At 38.7% G+C, this 17,884-nt stretch overlaps 2 protein-coding genes across 4 annotated transcripts in view; both read left to right on the top strand.

Annotated features, from left to right (window-relative positions):
* The window catches only part of STOX1 (storkhead box 1), a 52,490-nt gene extending 50,664 nt beyond the window's left edge, over window positions 1-1,826 (top strand). Inside the window, exon 4 of the mRNA XM_061197591.1 lies at window positions 1,373-1,826. Coding sequence (XP_061053574.1) covers window positions 1,373-1,520 — 148 coding nt within the window. The 3' untranslated portion in view covers window positions 1,521-1,826. The remainder of the gene's footprint in view (window positions 1-1,372) is intronic.
* A 6,547-nt stretch (window positions 1,827-8,373) lies between these two features.
* The window catches only part of DDX50 (DExD-box helicase 50), a 32,092-nt gene continuing 22,581 nt past the window's right edge, over window positions 8,374-17,884 (top strand). For 2 of the 3 annotated variants that reach the window (XM_061197566.1, XM_061197574.1), the window contains exons 1-4: window positions 8,374-8,555; window positions 12,311-12,607; window positions 14,980-15,055; window positions 15,719-15,897. In XM_061197566.1, coding sequence (XP_061053549.1) covers window positions 8,466-8,555; window positions 12,311-12,607; window positions 14,980-15,055; window positions 15,719-15,897 — 642 coding nt within the window. In that variant the 5' untranslated portion in view covers window positions 8,374-8,465. Of the gene's footprint in view, window positions 8,556-12,310; window positions 12,608-14,979; window positions 15,056-15,718; window positions 15,898-17,884 lie in introns of those variants that run through there. The other variant, XM_061197582.1, reaches the window with a different exon arrangement.

Here is a 17,884-nt window from a genome sequence, read left to right as displayed (position 1 = left end):
CCACTGGACCGCCAGGGAAGTCCCTCATTTTTTAAAATGGCTGCTTAGTATTTCATTATGTGGACCCTGTTATTTACATAACCATTATTTTCCTTCCTTTGACATTTAGATTATTCCCAGTTTTTTTGCTATAATAAATCAATCTGCAGTGAATTGTTATTACATAAATGTTTGTAGACATTCCTAATTATTTATAACTTAGGCTAAATTCCTGGAAGTCTGCATTTTTTAAACACATCTACTTTATTGGGGAACAAGATTTTTTTGCCTGAAACAATAGTTTAATTCATATTAAGTCATTGAAGTATCAAAACATGTTGTCTTTGAGGTAAACAACAGTGTAAACCAATAAGCCATGGGCTCCCTTTTTTTCCTCTCTGGCAAAACCAAAACCAAAACCAAAACCAAAACCAAAAACAAACCCAAAACAGATAAGAGAAATTGACATGAATTGAGAATTTAAATTTGAGAAATCTTGAGAAATTTAATTTTAAAAAATTGCTTATAATATGGGTTTCTTGAAAGATTTATAACTATAATCATTAAAGACATTTATAGGAGAAGGGAGGGGAGATAACATTTGGACATCAACTATGTGCCATAATTGGATTAGGATTAGGGAGACAGAGATGAACAAGATGTTGTTGCTACCTATAGGAAGCTTACAATTTAGATTAGTTTAGTTGAGGAGACCAACAAGCAATAAACAAATTGAACTCAACAACAAAGCATAAACTCTTAATTTCACATCTCTTTGGCAGTTATGAAGAGTGATGGGCTGTGTGGGAAAGATTTATGGAGGACACATTTTTGAGACATCTCTTGATGTAATGGACAGGTGAGGGAGAGGAGGCAAGGTGGGAGAAGGGGAATGTCAAAAACAAAATGCCCAACCAGTAATGTGAGTTGGCTGAAGCAAGGCAGATGTGTTGGATAAGGGACTAACATCGCTTACAGCTCCTAGGAAAGGAACGCTGTCAATATGAAAAATATTATAGTTGGCTTTTCCTTTCCCTATGCTTACTCAAAAAAGAAACAAATTATACAAGAAAATATTGGTCGTTTTAGTTGTATAGAAGAGTTTTTCATGGAGCTTATTGTTTCTGCCTAGAATATACTTGATATTGGATCTGAGAACACATGTTCAGAGAATATGAACTTCTTAGAAAGCAGCTGTCAAATAATTGAGTTGCTATTGGGAATCCTTTAAAATGTAAAGAGCACTTTAGATTTTTAAAGGTTAACTTATTTGATAAGTTAGTTCCTGTTAGTAAATGTACTGCTTCAAAGTAACAAATGAAGGTATTATGCCTTGGTTAGAAATCCAGGCCCTTTTTGAAGGCAGTAATTTTGTTATTTTTAATATCTTTAGGACACAGAGTCTGGCATCTAATAATTCAGTCATTTTGGATGGACTAAAAAGAAGACAGAATTTTCTGCAGAATTTTGAAGGCACAAAAAGCAGTCAAACACTCACGTCCAATTCCTTACTACAACTAACTCCAGTCATAAATGTTTAATTCTTTTTTTTTTAAGATTTTTTTTTTCGATGTGGACTATTTTTAAAGTGTTTTATTGAATTTGTTACAACATTGCTTCTGTTGCGTGTTTTTGGTTTTTTGGCCTTGAGGCATGTGGGATCTTAGCTCCCTGAACAGGGATCTAACCCGTGCCCCCTGCATTGTAAGGTGAAGTCTTAACCACTGGACCTCCAGGGAAGTCCCATAAATGTTTAATTCTTATTTTTCTTTTGGAAACTTTTTTTTTTTTTTTAATGTACAGCATTAATATAGAATGTTTTAATCAACTGAGTTTGTAAGAATTCTCTAAGGCCAAGCATATATGTTACTAACCTCATTACATATTTTGTTGTAGTTACTGGTTTTTTTCCTTTTTTGACATTGGCTTTTTTAAAGCTTATTTTACTATAAATTTATTGGGAATATATAGATTGTTTACAGTAAAAAACATGGAATCATTGGTCTTCTTCCAATTAAATGTAATTTAACTTGAATCATCGGACGGACATTCATTAGTTTCTCAAATACATAGGAAACTAATTTACTACCCAGTAGTGAATTTTTGTACCCACATCAATACCAAGTTCTTACGGTAAGTGGATCTCACCAGATTTCAACACAGAAGCCCAGAAAATAGTGTTTTAGGGTTGCATAGATACGTTGTTTGCAACTTAAGTCTTCGATCATCAGAAAGAATTTATATAGATGTGTTGGGTACTTTGCAACAAGCATTCCTTCTATCCAGTCATTGCTGCCAAGGATATCCTTTGTGACCAGCTGGAACATGAACAAATGGCTCCACACTATGATTGACTGACAGTGTCCAAAATACCCATGGCAGTAGACATATGGCTCAACTGTTTGGTTCCTCCCCACGTTTGAGGCTCTCTCTATAAAATGGCTTTGAGAAGTCAGGATGTTCTCAGATGGTGGAGATAGAAGGGAAGCAGAATGGTTGCAGGATGGCTGTGAGTGAAAGGGAGGTTCTGAATTAGAGATTTAGAGGAAAGATGGAAGATGGCTGATAGACAATTTTTCTACATTTGATCCACTTCTGTTCATGATAAGACCTCCGTAGCCTTGCCAGAATTTTTTCTGGCAGGACTTTCAGACCAAGTAGTGGAATGGTCAGTTCTCTTGGATTTGGGGAACATGGAGCAGTCAAGAGTGGTTTCAGCATGTTGGATAGATGCTAATGCTGATTTCTGGTTGAGGGGATGTTTCTACTAAGAGGTTTCTAAGGATTATCAAAAGCCTTAGAGCTCAAGGATGATTGAATAGAGAGTGCCTCTTTTCAGCTCTCACCATCCAGATAACAGTGAAGGCCAGAATGAAGCTCAGCAGTGTGGAGAGCTGACTCCAGGCCCTGTGGGAGTGCAGAGGAGGGGAGATCAGATGCGCTGCTCTGTTTCATTGTGGTTGCACCACTCACTTCTGACTGTTGGTTTTCAGTGGCTCTGACCAGCCTATCGTGGCATTCCAAGATTACCTGTGGTTACAGGGGGCAAAGTACCAAGAAGGGTGATCTGGATAGAAAAGCCTTGTGGGGGAGGCATTGGTTTAGGGGGTCTTACAGCTTGGAATCAGCATCAGCGAATGGAAGTTAGGAGAAAGAAATTTCAGCTCAATATGAAGAACTTCCTATTAGACAAAACTATCTGAAGATGAAATAGGCGGCTTTGTAAACAAATGAACTTCCCGCTATTTAGGACATTCAAGCAGAGGCTTGGTGATCCCTTGACGGGTATGTTGCAGAGGTATTTCCAGTACTTTTCTTAAAAGGATGACTGAACTAGATGATTTTGAAGATTCCTTCCAACTGTAAGGTTCTGTGCTTATAAAACTCAGTGAAGGTTATATGTCAAATATATCCAATAAAAAAAAAAGGAAAAAAAAAGATTCATTGAGGATCCTGTGAAATACTGAACTCACTCAAGATTCCCAAGTTGCTTCCATTTCTTCATTTCTGTGCGTATCCCTACCAATCCTTGGAAAAAGGAGTACCAGCAACTCTTCTATCTTTGATCTTGGACCTGGACAATTTTCTTAATAGAGTAAGGAATCCAAAGTCTTTTGTGACTCTATCCACCTCTAGGGACCAATGAAATCCATCTAATTTTGCCACCAGGTGCATTATGACACTCTCTAAATGTATTAAATGAAGCCTATTATGAAACCAATAAACCTCCCTTCTACAAAACACAACATATGACCACAGGTATTAAAGATGAGTGTGCGTGTTATTAAATTGTTGTTTTGGGAGATTATTCTCTACAATGGGTGACTTGAATTTTTTCCCACTATTAATTTTTGTGTGTGGAAATTTTACTTATTCTCTTTCCCATTGCAGTCTGTTTGCTAAGAGATAACTGTTCTCTTGAAACAGCATGGTGACCTGAGCTTCGGAGTCAGATAAGTTTAAATCCCAATTCCAATCCTTGGTAGCTGTGTGATGGAGAAAGTTACCAAACTTCTCTAATTCATTTTTTTCATCTGTAAAGGATATCTACTTTATAGGACTGTTGTAAGATTTGAGGATAATCTACTGAAAGTGCCCAATGCAGGAGGCACCTAATATTGTTACAAACATATGTGTGTATATTTTTATATATAGATTCACAAAACTTGTCTAATACATGGCCTACTATACAGGCACCCTGTTTTTGCCAGGTTGTCTGGAATTCCTCCATTTAGAGAGTCCTTTAGGTTAAGATTATAGAAAAGTATCATTAATCAAAATCCAGATATGCCTGGAGGAGGTATTATGCTTTTGGCTAACAAGTTTTCCGTTAATACCTCATGCTATAAATAGGATAAAGTATGCAAAGCATGGGCTTATTGTGGCTACTCATGTAATGTGAGATCATGTTCATCCTCTTTCGTCTGGGATCTCAGACCCCTAGGTATCCTCAGAATGGCTGGCTTCTGCAAACTTTTTTCAATATTTCAAAAATCCTAATAGAAATTGTACATTCCCTTTGCTTAACTCCTTGCTACTAAAACATCAGTTTCTTTGCCAATGACTGAAATTACACCTGCTCAGTAATGCAACCCTATCACATGCTGGTGTGACATTATTAAGCTTCATTTGTATCTTATTCATATATTAGAAGAATGACCATGAATCAATTATTATTAAATGCAATTTGGCAGACGGAATGTTTCAAAGTGTCAGAGCCATGAGGAAAAAACAGAAGAAAGAGCCGTAGCAGTGAAAAAATTTGGGATCAACTGTATTTTGAGAACCCATCCTACAGCTACCTGAGAAGGCTTTTAAGGAATGGGGAAGACAGACTAGTGCCTAAAGGGAGTGTGGAAGAGAGACATGAGAGTCATGAAACAAGAATGGCGAGGGGATGTATCAAAAACAAACTCATGACTATCTTTCTGGCCTCTACAGATCTTTCTCTCCCTTGAAATCTTAGACACATGTTCCATTTTTAGCAGTTGAGCAGATTCTATTTCTTGGGGAATGGTGCCCTCTTCTGGAGTAACTGATGTGACTATTCCCTTCCACCACTTGATTGAAAGCATCTACAAAGTAATTGATTAGAGAAACAGACCTCCTCCCTCCAGTTAAAAAGCTTTCCCAAATAATTTGAATTAGGAGCTAGATACATACATCAGTATACATATGCTAAATATGTTCAAAGCTGTCTCCTCTCCAACACTGTCAAAACCTGGAGCTAAAAGTAGAAATAAAAGTACCTCTGTACATCATCTCTGCTGTACTGTTATATCAGGGGATCCCCCCAATTTCCCTGAACTATCAGCAGGGAAGGCATTTTTGCCCCCCCACTTTACTAACAAAAAAACAGGTTTTCGAGTTTAGTTGGCCAAGGTCATGTGGCTAGCAATGGCAGAAACATCCTTCCTGGTCCCTCTTTCATTTTCTTCTTACTTCTTAGTACTCTTGTCACTCTCTGCCTCCAGTATCTCTTGATTGATTTATAGCTGAACCTTAAACTATTTCCATCTCATAACATTTAAAAATGATGGTTCATTTCCTCTTGTCACATAAGATTGACATGCAGATGCAAAATGATGGTTCTTTTTACCTTCTACTCTCTATGGAATAAAAATTAAAACCTAGCCCTCTAGGTTTGAGAATGACCAGAGAGAGGCAAGTTTATAAAAAGTCATCTTGTTTTTATAGAGTTTAATGAGCCAAAGTGAAAGGCAAGGGAAATCTTTATAGAATGTTTCAACAGACCATCAGATGAGGCACCCCAACTGTCAAATTTTGAGAAAGAAATTGTATCAGTGGCTCTGGCAAGATATTTGGAAAACAAAGATGTTCTAATAAGATTACATTTTGAGTTACTTGTATATTTTAATTATTCATGCTACCCCTTCATGTTCCCCCCAATAAATTTTTTTAATAAATTTATTTTTATTTATTTATTATTTTTGGCTGTGTTGGGTCTTCGTTGCTGCGCACGGGCTTTCTCTAGTTGCAGCGAGCAGGGGCTGCTCTTCGTTGCGGTGCGCGGGCTTCTCATTGCGGAGCACGGCCTTTAGGCACACGGGCTTCAGTAGTTGTGGCTCGCGGGCTCTAGAGTGCAGGGTCAGTAGTTGTGGCGCATGGGCTTAGTTTCCGAGGCATGTGGGATCTTCCCGGACCAGGGCTCAAACCTGTGTCCCCTGCATTGGTAGGTGGATTCTTAACCACTGCGCCACCAGGGAAGGCCCCCCCAATAAATTTCATCATCAGTATAAATCTCTTGAGACTTATAGGGACCAAATATGAAAAAAAGAATTATTCCCTCATCCCCATTCCCAAGTTTTCTAGTTGATGCCCACTGAGAACAGATATGTAGTGGTACCCCAATTTTTTCAGCTAAGCCACAGTTTGATCAAGTTACTTATGACTCGGTTTAATTTACACACAGTTGCCCTTTCCACCTGACATAGACAGCAGCCAGAGTTTTGATTACACGAGTTTGGTGCTTAGAAAGGTAGGGTTTGTAGAGTGTCCCAAATCACAGAAGGTCATTTAAAAAACACTAATATACTTATTAGTCTCTTGCCTAGGGCGTCTGCAACAGTCTAGTCCTTTCCTTTTTCAGACCTGCTGTATGACCTCGACATAAAAATGAATGCCAAAAATAGTCTTGAGGAGCTAAAACTTCATCTGTGTTTGATTTTCAACCACAACATACTAACATCTATTCCTATTATTATCCCAATTTTATACCTGTAACATTCTTAGCCACACCCACTCCTGCTTCCATGCACATCATACCCTGTTGTAGGGCTACAAAGACTTCACAGTGGTAGAATTGGGAGTGGGTGTGAGAGAGTGGGACAAAAAGGTTTTAGAAAAGACCAATCTAGCGATGCATAGCTATTCCCATAATCCAGGGAGAGAGATGCATTTTTTCACCATCAACACCTGAACACTCCATTTGTTCACAGTATTGAATCCATAAGGTAACATTTAGATAAACATATAGCCCCTGACTTTGGGCCAATCCACACTTATGCAGGAGGCCTGTAGCAATCACAGATTTATCATATGTGGTTTCAGCTATTCAGGACCAATCCCCAAACTCCAGGACTTGTAGCAATCTGAAATTTTGGTAAGACATAAGTTTGATGCTCAGGTTACAAGGCTGGTGTGCTAGACATTGTCAAGTGGTTTGTGAAGTGCCCCTGCTTCTACATAGCAGTTTGGTTTCTTGTTCTCAAGAGTAGGTTGAAGAGATCATGAAGAGTTAAAAGGAAATGGCTCTGAAAAGAAAGCCAATCAGCTAACACCAGTGATGTAAGAAAAGAAAGGTACATGCTCAGGAGTTAGTCCTTTGTATTATCAAAAGGTTTCCAGTTTTGTTCAAAGCTGTAATTCAGGGCCAGTTAATCCCCATAACTAATATCCTTTTATCCACTGCAAATACATAATCTGTCAAAGACATTTAGGCTTGTTTTTTCTCTAGCTTTCTCCAGATTTTCCTAACATTATTCATTCTATGTTTCATAGGAGCATCTTCCCCCCAAACGCTTTGGTAAGCTCAAAGCTTTAAGGTTGGTGTGGCAGAGAAAGCATTGATCTCGGATTCAGGAGTTGAGTTTTCTAGTCCTGACTGTGTGCCACGAACTGTGTGACTTCAGACAAGTAAATCCCTCTTTTAGGGGGTTAGTTTCCTCTAATGTCAAATGGGGAGGGTGGGAAGGACCTAAACTGAACTAAGGACCAACTTCATGACTAAAACCTAAGACTTGAGGGAAGACTGTCCGGCCCTAGTCTTCACCTCAAGCCCATCTAGCCCACTCCAGACCCCAAGACGCCCCTTCCCACCAACTCAGGGCCGCTGGCCTCAGGCGAAGCTGTTAGACGTTAACGCCTCACCCCGCAACGGGCGGGGTCGAGGCCCGCAGCTTCCGGCGTCGAAAGGCGACGCGGCGCGTGACGCTCCCATCGACCCCCCCCCCCCCACCACAACGGGCAGGTTCTCCTGCCACTCCGCCGCGCGGGCGCGCGGCCGCTGTCCGCCGCCGTTGAGAGGCTTCCTAGCCCCGGCAGTGAATGCTGGGAAGCCCCGAAACATCTCCGCTGTGGCAAAGAGAAATGTTCGGAGTAGGGGAGGGGGAGAGGGAGAGGGAGAGGGAGAGGGAGAAAAAAATCCGAACATTTTATGCTAATCAGTTCGCGCCTCCTTTATGGAGATTGGTCAGGGTTTTACTCTAGAAGCCAATCATTTCAGAAGAAGGGTGAGCCAATCGAGACTCCTCGCATTCATTGGCTGGGAGACTGAGTCGCGAGGAAAGAGTTTAAACGGAGAGTATCCGGGATTATTTTCCCCCGCCGTGCGGTGCGTGTCCCGGAAGTGACGCACGGCCTTGGCCGGGAGGCTGCCCTGCCCCCGCTTCTTTTCACCCTGTCGCTACCCATAGGTGGTTGTGGCCGCCGTGCCCAGAGGGAGGCGGCGGCAGCGGTGGCGGCGAATGATGCCTGGGAAACTCCTTTGGGGGGACATTATGGAGCTGGAGGCACCTTTGGAGGAGACCGAGAGCCAGAGGAAGGAGAGGCAAAAGGTGCGCTGAGGGTGGGCCGCGCCTCCTTTTGGGCTGCGCCGGCTTGGGCGGGGAGGGGAGTCTTGTCTACCTGATGGCCTGTCACAACCCGGCCGGAGCATCCGAGGGCCTCTCCTCGCGCCACCCTCGTCCCTGGGAGGTCGCGCCGGGACCATTACTACCTCCACACCCCTAACCTGGAGAAGGGCAGCACTGGGCTTGGGCCCGGCCTCCCGTGGTCCCCGTCCTTCCCGTCGGCGCCTACGAGATGGGCAGACTCAAGTTCTCATCGCGGAATCTGTTCTTTCTGTCCTCTTCTTAAGCAGCGAGGCCTGTCATTTGGTTCTCGTTGGCCGTCTTAGAAGATGATTAAGAAAAAAGATTGCCTTGAATATGTGTAACTTCTTCGTCATTCTGTCCTGTATGCGAGAATCTTGGGGAAAACGATCTTAGATTTACAAACCTCGATAACGGGTCAGTAGAGGATTGAGGAAAAGTGTCACAGCCAAAATTGCCAGGATTTGGCTGTGATGGAGATCGCGTGGGTTGTATTAGTAATAGCCTCTTCTGTTAGTATTTTTATTCAATTCACAAATGTTTGTGGAGCCTAATTTATGCCAGACTCTTTGCTGGGCACCAAGAAGGTCCTTGCCCTCAAGGAGCCTGTTAGAAGAGTTGTAGAGACTTCCTGCCCCATCCCTCAAAAGAAGAAAGAGACTTAGAGAAAAGAAAACAGAGCTTGGAGAGTGAGGAAGCAGTGTTTGAAGGCTGACATTTGACAAAAGAATGAAAATGTTCTCTGTAGTCCCAGAGAGCAGAACCTACCCTTCTGACCTTATCACCAAGGTAAACTTGCCATTCTAGCCAAGCAGTTATTATTTTTTATTGTGGTAAAATACACATACCATAAAATTTACCATTTTAACCATTTTAAAGTATACATTTTTGTAGCATTAAGTACACTCACATTGGTCTGCAGACATCATATTCATTCATCTCCAGAACTTTTCATTCTCCCAGACTGAAGCTCTGTGCCCATTAAACACCAACTCCTCGGTTGCCCTCTCTCCCCAGCCCCTGGCAACTACCATTCTCCTTTCTGTCTCTATGAATTTGACTGCTGTAGATAACTCATGTAAGTGGAATCACCGAGCAGTTATGTTAATTTTTGCTCCTTCTAAATTACTTGTCCCTCCTTCTGCATCCATATCCTATCCATCTGTCAAGGTTTAGTTTATGTCTTGTATAACCACTCCAGTGTACACATACAGTAATCTCATTCCCCCTTGAAGTCTTGTTTGAGTGCTATCTTTATCATTTGATTGGCATTTATTATGCCCTTCCTTGTAAAGTTAGCTCATTCTTCCTGAGTGTATCTTTCCCAAGTATTTCCCAAAGATCCTTGAGGGAAATGACCATATCTTTGTCCATGCTTGCATTTCACTATATCCTTGTGAATTAGTGGCTTTCACGTTAGTTTCTCCAGAGGTACTTGTTGATTTTCCTTTAATTATGAAGATAACTAAAGATTTGGAAACAGATTGGAGTACCAACTAATAGAAATAGAGCATTCAAATAGTGGTCTGGCATCCAGATGAAGGTAACTGGTTTTGGGTGTGTTAAGATATGAAGCTGGGCCTTAGGTTCTCAGAACTGGAGTGCAGGTTAGGAAGGAAGCCTGGAAGTGTATGTTGAAGCCATGAAAATGGTATGAAAGTGTACATAGAGAACAGAGGCTTAAGGAGCATCCACAGAAGGAGAAGGGAGAGGAGACATCGAAGAAGACAGAGGTAAGAGGGTAAGGAGGGAATATAGTATGCTGTGGAAGCCAAGAAGGTGGAGAGCGTGGAGCACTGTGGATCTGATGTGCAACAAGGTATTTCATCACCTTGGGTTATTGCTGGGCTTGAACCTAGAGGTCTCATTTTACCTTGCTTCATCTCCCTGAAGTGCAGGGCCCAGGAGCAATTCAAACCCTGAGGCTTGCTCTATAAATAATCTTGTTTTTCTATAGAAGAATCTATTGGTTTGGGGAGATGTGGGATAGTTCAGTTAACTAAAGATCAAATGGTGTAACATATAACTGTATAACTTATATTAATGTAAAACTCTAATGTTTACAAAGCATTTTCAAATATGTTATTCAGTTTTCATAGCAACTCTTATTTCATGGATGAGAAAATTGTATGTGGGAGTATTCTGTAGAAACTGTGTAAATCATGGTGAAAATTTTGGTGCTGGTAGTTCTTACCAAGACTAGTCACTACCATCTAATTTATTTTGAACATTTGACCAAGTAATTTTGAAGTGCTAAATTTCCAAATCATTTCTTGCTGTCTGCAAATATTAAAACAAAAGTTGGCATTTCAAAACTAAAGTTGCAGAAAGCCACCCCCTCCCCCCTTTTTTAAGTTCTATTAACTAAATTTTTAAAACTTTAAAAAATTTTCTGGGATTACTAATATAGTTATCCTTACATAGGAGTATAACACTTGGGCTTTTTTTTAACCTGTTTATCAAAGTTCAGGGAGGAAGCATGATGTGAAAAGAGCATGGGTTTTCAAGTCAAACAGGGCTTGATTTCTAGCACTTTCACTTGCAAGAAATCCCATATGTGGGTCTTTGGCAAGTTACTTATCTCTAAGAACTTGTTTCCTCGTCTGTAAAATGGCAAAGGTGATAACAGGTTCGCTATCCCTTATCCAAAATCCTTGGGGCTAGATATGTTATCGAATTCAAAATTCTGGGGATTTTTAAAAGGGTAACACCCGAGTAGGGTTTGGGGCCCCGAACCTATAATCAAACACCTTAATGTTAAATGTTAATATTCATACTAAGTGGAATAAATAAAGATTATAGTAGTCTCACATTAGTTGAAGTCAAATTTTGCCACGAAATGAGTTAAGGTCAGGTAAGGTTTTGTCTCCAAATAAGTTACAAAAAAACTTTCGGTTTTCAGAGCTTTATGGATATTGGAATTTTGGATAAGGGATTATGGACCTGTACTTCCCTTATAGGGGTGTTATGAAGATTTAAACAAGATAAGCCAAAAACATATTACACAATGCTGGGTAGGTACTCAGTAAAATATTAATTTTTTTCTTGGAGATATTAGAAGTTTTTGCTTGTTTTTTAATTTATAAATCTTGAGTTCTCATTCTTTTACTGAAAAGAAGCTATTTCAGTTTCCCTTAAATGTTTTTTTTTTTTTTTCTTTTAATTAATTAATTATTTATTTATTTTTGGCTGCGTTGGGTTTTCGTTTCTGTGCGTGGGCTTTCTCTAGTTGTGGCAAGTGGGGGCCACTCTTCATCGCGGTGCGCGGGCCTCTCACTATCGTGGCCTCTCTTGTTGTGGAGCACAAGCTCCAGACGTGCAGGCTCAGTAGTTGTGGCACACGGGCTTAGTTGCTCCGCGGCATGTGGGATCTTCCCAGACCAGGGCTCGAACCCGTGTCCCCTGCATTGGCAGGCAGATTCTCAACCACTGCGCCACCAGGGAAGCCCCCCTTAAATGTTATAATGGGATTAGAGAGGGACTAGAGGCCAGGTCTTAAGAGTGCAAGATTTGGGTTGAGAAAGAAAGGAATAGGTAAAGCTTAGGCTTGGCATTAGCAACCAGTCTGGATTTCTACCAGGTACCTTTTCAAGATTACGGTAGAATGAGCTTCGCTGGTTGGGGGAGTCATACTCTAACTTCTCTAGAGTCTTAAAAGCAAAGCAAACCTTGTGACCCTCTTGTCGCCCTCTTGTCACTGCTTCTTTGTTTTTCCACAGAGTGATAGAAGGAAATCAAGGCACCATTATGACTCAGATGAGAAATCAGAAACAAGAGAAAACGGTGTTGCAGATTACCTGGATGCTCCCAAACCCAAAAAAGCTAAAATGAAAGAGAAACTAAATGGTGACACTGAGGAAGGATGTAATAGACTTTCAGATGAATTTTCTAAATCTCGTAAGTCAAGAAGAAAAGATCTGTCAAATGGAGATATTGATGAATATGAAAAAAAATCAAAGCGAGTGTCATCCTTAGATAGTTCTACTCATAAATCAAGTGATAATAAACTAGAAGAGGTATGGATACTTTTTGTTTTGCATTTGACATTATCCTTGAAATACAGGATAATTTGATTCTTTTAGACTAATTAGAATTGATTCTATAATATTTCCTGCTTAGTGTCCAATACTCTCAGTTGGACTGGGGAGTCTATACAGCTGAAACCTGAGCCTTTTCCCCTTTGTCTTTTGTTTCTTTCATTATATTGCCTTTTTCTTGGTGCAGAGGTTGGTGCGCGGGGGGTGGGGGTGGGGGTTTGTGGACTTGGTCAAGTTTAAACCTTTCCTGTACATTTGGGTTCCTAAATAGATTTTCCAAATTGCTTATTGATGGTCACCTACTTGCATTTCTTATGGTTATTTCAGTCCTTGTCATTACTCATGAATTAAATTCTGACTTTCTGAAACAGGGTACATAAAGGCCTCTTGACTTTGTATATTTTGCCTTCTGTTTCTTGTACTTCTGTAACAATAGCAACTTTCAATGATTTTTAGGTCTTACTGTAACTCAATCTTAAAGCTGTTGGCTTTTTTTTTTTTTTTTTTGGCTTTTTTAAAACAGAAATGAAACATATAAAAATGATCTGAAGAAATTTGTTCTCCTGGGTATTAATTTTTTGGGAGGTATAGAAAACATGCTTAGTATAGAATCTTCATTCCTGGACTCATTACTTTTGCCAGTATCTGTTAGAGTAGGTATATTCTTGCACAGAATTTACTCAATTTGTTCTTGTACTTTTCCTCTAGCAGAGTTCATAGATTTATCTGGGCATTACAAATTGTCATTAAATTACTCAGCTCTTAAGCAAAAAACAACTTTGATATTCTTAATAACTCTTGGTATTTAATAATTCTTTACATTTAAAAAATCTGATAGTTGCTGTTAATTTAAATACATTTGAGCTTAATTTAATGTGTAATCTTTGGGGAGCTTTGAGAAAAAATGTTGAATCCTTGCTTTACAATATGGTGTTTTTTTATTTGTGAGCTTGCTGTTTGTCAGGAAGCACATATGTTAGAGAGTTGTTCTAAATAAGGCCCTACAAATCTGTATTGCTGAGCAGCAGAGTGTACTTCTTGCTCTGTTGGGATTTTGCCTGCTATAGTGCTCTGTATTGTAATAAGCTTAACTGTTTATTATTTTGTTTAGATTATGTTAGGGTTCAGGAGTTCTACTTCTAGGAATTTATCCTCCTAAGGAGATTATCACGAGGTGTGCAGAGGTGTATGAATCAGTATCTTATCACAGTGATGTTGGTAATAGCGAAAAATTTAAACATCCTAAATGTCTGATAGTAGGCAATTGGTTTGATAAAATATGCTATACCTATGTAATAGAATGCATTGATCTTAAAGGGCATAGATATGTTAGAAAGGTATTCAGTCTATCTTATTAAATGAAAAAAAAAATTATAAAATAGTATATACATATGATTTTATTTCATTTAAAAATGTATATGTGCCTAGATGAGTGTGTGTTTCAAATGTGTCTTTAGCTGATTGGATTGTAGATAATTTTACAATTTCTTTCTTTTAATATGTGGTTTCTAAAATTTCTGCAATGAAAATGTGTACTTTTCTAATAAAATTTTTTTCTTTTAATCTTAAAAAGATAACATTGAGGTTTGCTTAAATGGATTAAATTTGAATTTGATGTTATGTCTTTTATCTGGTTCTTAGTTTGAAACTTGTTATGGTGTGTGGTTTTGGAACTACCTTCTTTAAACAACCAATAATAAAGTTTTTAAGTAGATATATTGTCTTTGTTCTATATATGCATTGACGAGTACACAGAGTTTTCAATAGATGTTAAATGACAATGTCATGCTAACCTCTATATATGTTTGAGAAATTTTCAAGCTTACAGGAACTTTTCCTTGTATTAGTGACCTAAAAAATGCTTTTTAGATTCATAGAACAACTTATTTAACTTTTAGTTTTAGAAACAATTTACTTTCCTCATTGCTTAGCTTCTTTTGGGGCGGATTTATAGGCTTGTGTTAATCTTCGTAATTAATATTATCTATATCTGTGAATATGATTTAGATGATTGAATACCTCTTTTGTAATACCTTCAGTCAAGTGGAATTATATTTTGATCTGTGTAGTAAATGTATTTCTAAAGAGTTTTATGTGTGAATTTATCATTTTTAAATGTGTTATGGGAAAGTGTATTAAGTAAGCTTGTTATTTAAAGAGGTATTTTTTAAATTAAAAGAATTTCCCACTAATTTATCTTGTAAGTTAATCTATACAGTTTTTGCAAATACTAACTAAAGTTGATTTGTTAGCTCATTTAGTAGAACTAAAAGCAGTAAATGAATGAAAGATTCTAAATACCTGGTCGGATATGAACTATATCAGTTAGATCTTTGACTTCATTTTGACAGACCCTAACACGTGAACAGAAAGAAGGAGCCTTCTCCAATTTCCCTATTTCTGAAGAGACTATAAAGCTTCTGAAAGGTACAATGAATTTTAATGGATATGCAATTGAAAATCTAAAACTAGATTTTAGGAAACTCTTGTGCCTTTTCTGACCAAAAGGAGAATATACAAAGCATAGAGAAATAGCTTTGATAATTGCAGTTATTTCTACATCATTTTTTTGGTATTCGGTTCGGTTTTTAACTTTAAAGAATTATATGTATTTTTCAAAAGTTCAGGCCAATTTTTTTTTTTAATAAATTTATTTATTTTTGGCTGTGTTGGGTCTTCGTTGATGCATGCGGGTGTGCCGGCTTCTCATTGTGGTGGCTTCTCTTGTTGCAGAGCACGGGCTCTAGGCGCGTGGGCTTCAGTGGTTGTGGCTCGTGGGCTCTAGACCGCAGGCTCAGTAGTTGTGGCGCACAGGCTTAGTTGCTCCACGGCATGTGGGATCTTCCCGGACCAGGGCTCGAATCCGTATCCCCTGCATTGGCAGGCGGATTCTTAACCACTGTGCCACCAGGGAAGTCCCTCAGACCAATTTTTAAATAATTCCTCTTTGGGGTAGGAATAACTGTAAATGTTGTTAGGTGATGTATCTTTAGGCACACGTTGATGAATCAGGAATGTTATTTTCAAATAAATGTATTTTTTCCTAATGCTGGTCTTAGGTAAATATTTCAATGAAATCTCATTTTACAGGTCGAGGGGTAACATATCTCTTTCCTATTCAAGTTAAGACTTTTGGTCCTGTATATGAAGGAAAAGATTTAATTGCTCAAGCACGGACAGGAACAGGAAAGACATTCTCTTTTGCCATCCCCTTGATTGAAAGACTCCAAAGAAATCAAGAGACAATTAAAAAAAGCCGCTCACCAAAGGTAACCATTATAGGGAGTAAAAGGTTTAAACATTACTGTAATGGAAAGAGAAAGAAAGAGTATACTGGTCTTGGGAATGCCATGGTGGTCCAGTGGTTAGGACTCGGCGCTTTCACTGCCGTGGCCCGGGTTCAATCTCCAAGCAGGGATTGAATCTGGGAACTAAGATCCTGCAAGCTGCACAGCGTGACCAAAAAAATAAAAAAACAAACCACAATATACTGGTCTTAAGTTCAAGTACCCCAAAGGTAGAAAAGTTAGTCAGTCCTGGGGCATAAAGTAAAAATTTGGGTCCTAAAGCAAAAATTTGATTTTTAAGATAAATCTGAAGTAAAGCTAAAGTGAGTTATTGCATATGAATGTAATGTGTATGGATCCATAGATGTCTTTGATAACTGTATATTATGAAGCCAGCATATCTAATTTTAGGAGTATTTACGGTTAGTATATTTAGTGACCTTTTTCTTCTCTTTTTTCAGTTCTGACCTTTGCTTTTAAACAGTGATTTTGCTGAAGAGGTATTTATTTATTTGGTCATTCAGTAAATAATATTTATTCTACTGATTGACTTTAAGAATATTATAGAAATGATACTGCTACTCCCTGTGTTGTTGGAGTACTGGAGATCTGTCTTAATTTATCAATAGTAAAGAACAGAGAGGACCTAGTGAAATTTTAGCCTAAAATTTGACCCTTTTAGAACCTATGTTCACTTTCAGGTTCATAAACGTGAAGAAGAAAAAAATCAGTATTGGGACTTCCCTGGCGGTCCAGTGGTTAAGACGCCACACTTCCACTGCAGGGGGCACGGGTTCCATCCCTGGTTGTGGAACTAAGATCCCGCATGCCGCGCAGTGCGGCCAAAAAAAAGAAAGAATCAGTATCAAAATTTGAACAGATATGTGGCTAAAAGTAATTTGTTCTTTGAGACTCCTAAATATTATTACAGTGTGAAAGTAAATTCACATGTATGAATGTAATTAAATGATAGTGGTCTTGGAATAGGACAAATCTTTTTTTAGAGAGTTCTGTTTCTTAGGTGAAATAAGGAATTCTGAAAGTAATAGAAATAGGTCACAGTTCCAACACTGCCTTTAAAAAGCTTTTATGCTAGAAGGACATTACTGGAGATTCCAGCTCCACCACTTCTAGCTACTTGATCTTGGGCAAGACTCAACTTCTCTAAGACTCATGTTCCTCATTTGTAAAATTGGGAAAATAATGCCACCTCATTGGGTTTTTTGTGAGGATCAAATTAAATAATTCGTGTAAAGCACTATTGTTGTTTGCAGAGTTATAATCGGCATTGTACATAGAAAGTTTATGGCTACCTTTTGTTAAATCTGCACTTTCTAAATATCAAAAAAAGAGAAATAGAGGTAAATCAATTTTTGTATAACCTGTTTGAAACATGAGTTTTATTTGCTTAATAAGGAGCTTTGCCCCTTTTTAGTAAGTCTCTTGGGATCCTGTGTAGAAGAAGCTGCTCTCATTAAACACCAAACAGTCAAGTCCATTCTCTGGTACTAGCTACAAATTCGGTTTCATATTCTACTTAACAAATAAATTGAAATATTTCTTTTTAAAAAATGGCACATATTGGGCATTCATTCGTTCATTCACTCATTCAACAAATATTTTTTGAGTATCTATTCTGTGCCAGGCACTGTTTGAAGTTCAGGGAATATATTGAATAGTAACTCAAACAGGCATAAATCCCTGTCTTCATGGAGCTTACATTTTAGTGGGTGAGACAGACAACGAGCAAATCAGTAGAATATAAATATTTTATATGGTATAAGTGCTAAGGAGAAACAGTTAAGCACGGTTGGGAGGATATGAAAAGAGGGTTAGGAACTTCATTGAGAAAGTGACTTTTGAAAAGAGACCTTAAGGAAGTAAGGGAGGATATAATAAACATAAGCTGTTCTTGTTGTTGTTATTTGTGCTCTGTCTTTAAATACTATGACATGAATGATGAGATTCC

The sequence above is a fragment of the Eubalaena glacialis genome, chromosome 1 (genome assembly GCF_028564815.1).
Source record: "Eubalaena glacialis isolate mEubGla1 chromosome 1, mEubGla1.1.hap2.+ XY, whole genome shotgun sequence".
NCBI classification, from domain to species: domain Eukaryota; kingdom Metazoa; phylum Chordata; class Mammalia; order Artiodactyla; family Balaenidae; genus Eubalaena; species Eubalaena glacialis.
Note: the sequence above shows the minus strand (reverse complement) of the source record. Positions and strands in the feature narration are given on the sequence as shown.